The sequence below is a fragment of the Volvox carteri genome (genome assembly GCF_000143455.1).
Source record: "Volvox carteri f. nagariensis unplaced genomic scaffold VOLCAscaffold_26, whole genome shotgun sequence".
Lineage (NCBI taxonomy): Eukaryota > Viridiplantae > Chlorophyta > Chlorophyceae > Chlamydomonadales > Volvocaceae > Volvox > Volvox carteri.
Window position 1 is genome coordinate 515,209 of NW_003307569.1, and position 7,034 is coordinate 522,242.

The following is a 7,034-nucleotide window of genomic DNA, read 5'->3' on the forward strand; positions in this document are numbered from 1 at the left end:
CCAAATAGGCCTTCAGCCAACCGCCGTTACAGTTTAAAGTTGCTCACCGTACATGCCGTACATGTCGCCAGCGGTACGAAAGGAGGAAATAGAGGTGTCGTGGTCGTGGGGCGTCATATATAACAATTCCCAGGTTCCCAAATAAATGCAAAAACATGCAAATACAATAACACGCGTACAAATAGACTCACATACAAAAGGCTCAGATAATTTAACCATACACAAAAGATGAAACACGAGGCTCTATCTGAGAGTGCGGTAAGTGTAATTTTTCCCGCCATTTTTTCCCTCGTACTTCATTTCACGTAAATTCCCCTTCTTAAGAAAAGGAAATTGTCCTGAAAAGGCGCGCCGCCAGGATTAGCCAGACATCCGTACGGACGCGCGCACGTCACGCGCGCGGGGTACACGGACGCAAATGTAGGTGTAGGTGTGAGCCGAACTCCCCTACAGTTCGCCAAAATCAACCGAGCAATTTGGCGGTGATGGTGATGATGATGGTGGCGATGACGGCGATGATGGTGATGGTGGACGCTGTTGAGTCGAGCTGGTGGTGTTGATGAGGTGCCGCAGACGTGAAGGTACCTCCGCTGCTGCTGCTGCTGCTGCACACGGCACCTGCCAAATTTGGTTCTGCCAAACTTGCAAAATTCAATTTATACATCCACCCCCAAAAAACATCCAACTTTTCTACAGTTCGCCATGATTGAACAATTGAACCAGAGATAACTAAAAAGCAATCCCCGCTGCGTACACACCACACACCATTCAGGAATCACACACGCAGCATTAGTCACAACTGTGCAGTTGTAGGGTTTGAGAGCGGTAATCGGCAAACCCCCAAAATCTCGCTTCACGCCGCGTCGGTAAGGAGACTTGCCAGGGCCGAAGGACACCTAAGCCGCGTCCGATAACGATAAGGTATGACCATGACGACGAGAGAAGGTACTTCAGATGGCTGGCTCAGCGGCAATCACCTGAAGTGGGGGGGGTCCCCTCTTCGTTCAACCCCCGTCCCAGCATCCCACTACACAGACAGACAGACAGACAGGCACACCGTCTATCCGCGTTTAGCGCCATAAACGCTGCATGTAGACCTCACTCCTCGTCGCTACTGCTACTGCTACCACGCTTCTTACGATGCTGTCCACCCACGTAACCCGGTTGCGCGGCAACATACACCGGCTGAGGGGGATAAGCTGGTTGCGCAAAGGCCTGCGGGGGTGGCTGCGCGTACGGCTGCATGTACGGCTGCGGTGGTGGCTGAGCATACGGCTGTGGTGGCGGTTGAGCGTACGGCTGCGGCTGTGCGTACGGCTGAGCGTACGGCTGCTGCGGCGGGGCGGTAGGTGCGACCATCATTACCGGTTGCGGTGGTGCGGCGGCGGCGGGGGCGGCGGGGGCTCCTGGCTTCACCTGGTTGCTTGCGGCCATCTCCTTGCCACCTGTCCAACACAGCACGGTGTTGTAACATCGCAAAATGGAGAGGAATTGAGAATGAGAATGATCGTCAATACGACAACTCACCATGTTGTACGTGGCGGATGGTGAGCTCGCGATATTCTTGGCACATGGCGCAGGTCGAACAGCAGAGCGCGATGCAGCAATCTGCGGACATACATCAAGCAAGAACCAAAAAGCACGGAGGTTTCCACGGAGGTGGGAGGGGGGGATGAGACAGTGAGGGACCGAAAGCAAGGCAAAGGGAGGAAGAAAGGGGTGCCTAAGCCCCTTTCACCCAGTGGAAATCACTTGACAGATAGGAGGTCTCCGTCCGTTTGGGGGCTGAAGGGAAAAATTGGGTTAGAATGCGGAGGGGGGTTATCATGTGCGCTCAAAGTCGGGTTTTCAATGGTCCTACGTTACACGATACGGTAAGGGGGTACGGTACCTGTGCGGAGATTGGGCAGGCAGAGGTGTGTATGTGGGAATAGGGGGTGGGGTGCGTTATCATCGCCGCGTGTGTGTGTGCCATGTGTGTGTGTGTGTGTGTGTGTGTGTGTGTGTGTGTGTGTGTGTGTGTGTGTGTGGTGCAGTTTGACCGCCGCTTTTGTGCGTTTTACTCGAGGCATACGGCGCGTAACATACCTTGGCAGCCGTCGCCCGGGATGCCGTACTTGTTGCGAATCCAGCTCCGTGCCCCGCAATGGAGGAAGCAGCAGAGCCCCAACTCCAACATAAGGAAGTAGCAGCAGCAAGCCCCGCAACAGTTGCCGCCGCAGCACACTTCCTGTGGCATTGTAGAAGCGGAGTGGAAGCTTTGTCGACAAGGGTGCGTTAGATGTGCTGAAAAATTGATCGAGAACACCCACGAGGCATGTGTGGGTGGTGCCTTAACTCTGGCAAGGAAAGTCGGAAAACGTCAAAGGCGCATGCTGATTTGCAAACCAATTGGACAAGGTGCTGACTTACTCCGGGGGCCATCCTTTCAACGTTTTGGCCATATTGACAGCATGGACACCAGTATGCATAACCTGTGTTGAAAGCAAACCAACGGTAAAGCTGCCTTAGAGGCGAAGCTTAGGAGCATGGGAGGTGTTTGAAGCGAAGCTAGACTCACAACAAGTAGCACAGCCACCAGGTGATGCGCAGCATTCACACAAGCCGGTGCTCCATGCGCCTTGTGCCGCGGGTCGCATATTGCCGACTTTCAGGTATTATACGTCAGCGATCTCCTTGATTGGCGAGTAGCTTTCGAAGCTATAATAAAAATATGGTAAAACTATGATGAAACTATGGTAACTTGATTATGCGTCTTGTTATTAAAGGCCGCTTAGCTTTGACCTCGTAGACGACAAGTCTTCGCGAGTTATCGTACACGAAGCTCAGCTACACACCTGCGTGGTAGGCGTAATAACCTATGCAAATCTGTACTAGCATGATACGGTGTTGTAAGGAGGTAATATCGTGCCCGCATATGGCACTGCTCGCTTCCTTGCTCGGACCCCTGATAGACGCGTTGCAGTAAGCCTAAAGGCCCGCATGATGGCCTATTATGCTTAAAACATGTTTTAAGATATACCAGGGATATGTTATGTCCTTTTTCCGGCTGTCGCGACCCATATAACCGATACAGAAACATCATGTGAGCAAGGTTATCATGCTAGTGCTATGTTGACCTTTGCGCCGTGGCGCCGTTTTAGGATCCCTTAAGCACAGCGAGGCTGCATGGTAGTTTTCCCAGTAGCCCTCCCATGCGGGGCAAACCTACACCTGACACCCGACACTCAAGGGCCAAGACCCAATGGCGCTTGGCGTCAGCAGCTTTTTATAATCCTCTGAATTATCACGTGTCTCATTTCGTATAGCAGCCTTGATCCGTTTCTAAGGGTGTGCCTGTGCTTGCACTGTTAGTCCCGACCCATCGGTGCAGGGTAGAGGTCTGATAGGAAGGCAAGGCGAATAGCATTTGATGGAATAGAGTCTGCCGTTCCTATGCATTAGGTTACGTCCCATACCGCAGCGAACTGTCAACGACCAAGCCCACCAGTGCACCAATTATATCCAAACAGATGCTTAATATCGCTTGGAACTATGCTGATGGTTCATTATACCTCATATTGTATTGCCACTAGGAAAGCCCTATATGCCCACGTCGGGTACGTCAGTCGACAGTCCTCAGACTGCTTTTCTAACCTTCCCTTGTGGAATAGAGTCAAAACTTCTTTGAGCAAGAGCCTCAGTCTTACTCCTGTTTGTGCTGTCCATATCGCATTATCATAAACTCGAGAAAACGCAGCTGAGTTAATCGCAGCGGCTTGAGTACTTGGAGCTTGCTTGCTAAGCTCTATTTCCAGCTTACAGCGTTGGACGTCGCGTTCATCCTAATTAGCACGCTTGCCTCAGCTCGGTGACTCGTTCCTGCTGTAACATCGCTCCCTACTGTGAAGCAAAGTCGTCTGCTCCATCTAATCACCAAAGTAAGTCATCCGAGGTTTATTAACGGTCTATACGATGAATCGGCGCACATCGCGCGCGCAGAGGGCGGGCAGACGTTGCAACCCAATTGCCTGTCCTCCATCGCCTCCGACCTCCCGGTTGCACGCATGCATAATGCACGCTGTTAATCTAATTTGCAGATCTGCGAGAAATGCCCACATCGGGCGAGCAAATTGGCAAGCTGCTGGCCATCAAGGCCAAGGAGGAATCGAAAGGAAGGGTAAGTCGCTTCTCCCCCAACAGCAACCAGGTAAACCCAGCCCAGCCTTCCCGCGCCCCCTTCCTTTCGCCCCCTGGCGTGCCAATTGCCAACTCTCCTTTCTCTAAACTTATCCCGTCCCCTCCCCACCCTCCGCGTCCCCCTTTTCGTGGTTCGTCTTTCCCCCCTTTTCCCTCTCCCCTCTTCCCTTCTCATCCCCGCCAAAACAACACAACAATAATAACAACGACCATTCAGAGCCGTCACCAAAGGGCTCCGGCCATCTTCCGGGATACCTCCCTCGACACACATAAAACCATGCCGCCCGAGTACTTTGGACCCACCATCACCCCGGAGAGAAGGGAGTTCCCAACGAGACTCAGCTCAGGTGAGCTCGTATCCAAATCCCCAGATGCCCATCTGTCCATCTGTCTGTCACTCCATTTGCCTGCCGAAACCGGCTGCTGACCCGCCGCAGCCGCGGGAGAAGAATCAACGCTTTCCTCACCTCCTCCCAACATTTAACCCCCCAAACACCACCTCCAACACTGCACTGACGCGCCATCCCCTCCTCGCACACATACATACATACATACATACATACATACATACATACATACATACATACATACATACATACATACATACATACATACATACATACATACATACATACATACACGCACACCCCACCCCGGTCCCCCCTCAACAGCCACCCAGCGTGTCACCACCCGCCAGCACCGAGCCGCGCTGGAAGCCCTCAACCGCACCTCCCAATTAACCGCTCCCGGCGAGGTTCGATCCGTGTTCATTCCGACTGCGGAGCAGCTGCCTGTCTGCGCCGCCGCGGCGGAGCGACGCGCCAACGTGGGCGGCAGCGAGTGGGCCCTCATCGACACCCTGGACGTGGCGCTGTTCATGAAGGAGAAGGAGGTCCAGCAGCGGCTGGCCAGGGAGGCGCAGGCGAGGCAGAAGGCCGCGCTGGACAAGCAGATGGAGCAACTGACCCAGATCAAGGTGGGCTTTAGGGTTTTAAGGTTTTCATTCAGGTTTTAAGGTTTTCATTCAGGTTTTAAAGGATTTCATTCTCATATACATTCAGGGTTTCAGACGGGTTAAACTTAGGGTTGATGATGAGTGAGTGGGTTGGGAGTCGTCTCTTAATCCGCCTCTTGTCGTGATTAAATATTTAGCGTGGTGTGGAGGTGTGTGCGGAGGTTGGTTTGTGCTGGGGCAGGACAGGATGAAAGGCAAAAAGAAAAAAAACGAGTTCGTGTGAAGTCGGTGTTGTCTGGTAATCCTTCAGTCCCTAACCCCCTCGCCTGTATCATGACAAACAGACATGCAGACATACGCACTCGGACGCACATTTTTCCTTCGATTTTTTAAACCTGATTTCTTCTTTTCCCCCCCCCCATCCTATGTTGCCTTACGCCAGGCGGCCTCCGAGCAGCTTAAGTTGGCCGAGCGCGATGAAGTGAACGCGTCCATGCTGCTCCACCAAGCTCAAACCCGGCAACGGCTGGACAGCCAGAGGGTGGCGGCGCTACAAGAGAAGTCGGAGAGGGAGAAGACGGTGCGGTTGCGGTTGTGAGGGTGGTGAGGGTTGTGAGGGTGGGGGGGTGGGGGGGAAATCCTCACTGGTTGTGCAAGTTATCATAATCCGTGTTTTTTAATTTTGAGTATCAGGAATAATTTTGTGTGGTGTGTGTGTGTGTGGTGTGTGTGTGTGTGTGTGTGTGTGTGTGTGTGTGTGTGTGTGTCAATTAACCTGAGCCGGAATAGGGGTCCAGGCCGAAGTGGTGCAAGTTGTGGATTTCACGGCATGTGCGCGCGTGTGTGTGTGTGTGTGTATCGTACATTTTCCTTTCTCAACCCCCTGCCACTTCTCCCCCCAAACCGCCCAAATCCCCTCACACTCATCGCCAGCTTGCGGAAGCTCGCGCCGCGAAGGACGCCGCCATGGCCGCCAAACGGCGCGAGGAGCAGCAGCAGAGCGCGGCGGTGGTGGCGGCGCTGGAAGCTGAGCGACAGGCGGCGTACCTGGCGGCGCTGGATGCTAGGGAGGCGGCTGCTCGTACAATGGTCGAAAATGAGGTGATGCTGGCGAAGCGGAGGGCGGCGGAGCTCGAGCAGAAGCGGCAGGACGCGGAGACGAGTCGGCGCATGGCGGAGTGAGTGTATCTGTGTGTCTGTCTGTCTGTGTTTGTGTGAGGGAGGGAGGAAAAAGAGAGAGAAGAGGGGGGAGTAGAATGGGTGACTGGGGGGGAGAGGGTGAGAGGAGGTGCGGGACAAACCCCTCCTCCTAAACGGTCGTACATGTGTATCGACCGGGGTCCCCGTCATTCGCGTGTCGCGTGGTTCTCTCCGTACTGAGATGTCACACATTCCTTCCCGCCATACGCACATACGTACATACGCACATGCATACAGGATGATGTTGGCTCAAGAGCGGGCTCGCGACGGCCAGGCGGAAGCCATCCAGGCGGCCGTGATGGCGCGAGCGAACCGGGCGGGAACCAAGGCCATGGACGACAAGCGGGCGCTGCTGGAACGGCAGGTGCGCGTGCGTGTGTCTGTGTGTGTGTGTGTGTTTTAGGCATGCCGGCCCACCCACCCCGGTCCTCCCCCTTTCCCCCGCATGTGCTATGCTTTTGCCATACGTTCGGCCTACCTACGTTTGTCCTGCTCTCCCTTCCCACGTATGTAAGAACTAGCGGAAGGGTTGCACTGTCCTGCGGCTGGAGTACGGCAGTAAAACCCTAAGGCCCCTCTTTCCCCCCACACCCCTCTCCCTTCCGCCAAATATATTTCCCAGATGGTTACTCCCCCCCCCCCCACACACACACATACACATATGGCCGATTTTAGGGTTATCAGGGTTTCCCCCTTCCCA

The 7,034-nt window shown here is 54.1% G+C and overlaps 2 protein-coding genes across 2 annotated transcripts in view; one reads left to right on the top strand and one right to left on the bottom strand.

The window, feature by feature from the left end:
• Nucleotides 1-384: 384 nt before the first annotated feature.
• VOLCADRAFT_105270 (uncharacterized protein) lies at nucleotides 385-2,880 on the bottom strand (the record flags this gene model as incomplete). The annotated part of the gene is made up of 7 exons (XM_002951900.1): nucleotides 385-547; nucleotides 1,156-1,332; nucleotides 1,417-1,445; nucleotides 1,528-1,608; nucleotides 2,089-2,230; nucleotides 2,413-2,474; nucleotides 2,838-2,880. The coding sequence occupies 7 exons, from the start codon at nucleotides 2,878-2,880 to the stop codon at nucleotides 464-466; spliced, it is 618 nt and encodes a 205-aa protein (XP_002951946.1). The 3' UTR covers nucleotides 385-463.
• Nucleotides 2,881-3,586: 706 nt separating this feature from the next.
• Nucleotides 3,587-7,034, top strand: part of VOLCADRAFT_105271 (uncharacterized protein) — a gene marked incomplete at its 5' end in the record, with an annotated part of 4,803 nt that continues 1,355 nt past the window's right edge. Inside the window, 7 exons of the mRNA XM_002951808.1 lie at nucleotides 3,587-3,599; nucleotides 4,080-4,159; nucleotides 4,496-4,526; nucleotides 4,851-5,155; nucleotides 5,577-5,714; nucleotides 6,068-6,312; nucleotides 6,572-6,698. Coding sequence (XP_002951854.1) covers nucleotides 3,587-3,599; nucleotides 4,080-4,159; nucleotides 4,496-4,526; nucleotides 4,851-5,155; nucleotides 5,577-5,714; nucleotides 6,068-6,312; nucleotides 6,572-6,698 — 939 coding nt within the window. The remainder of the gene's footprint in view (nucleotides 3,600-4,079; nucleotides 4,160-4,495; nucleotides 4,527-4,850; nucleotides 5,156-5,576; nucleotides 5,715-6,067; nucleotides 6,313-6,571; nucleotides 6,699-7,034) is intronic.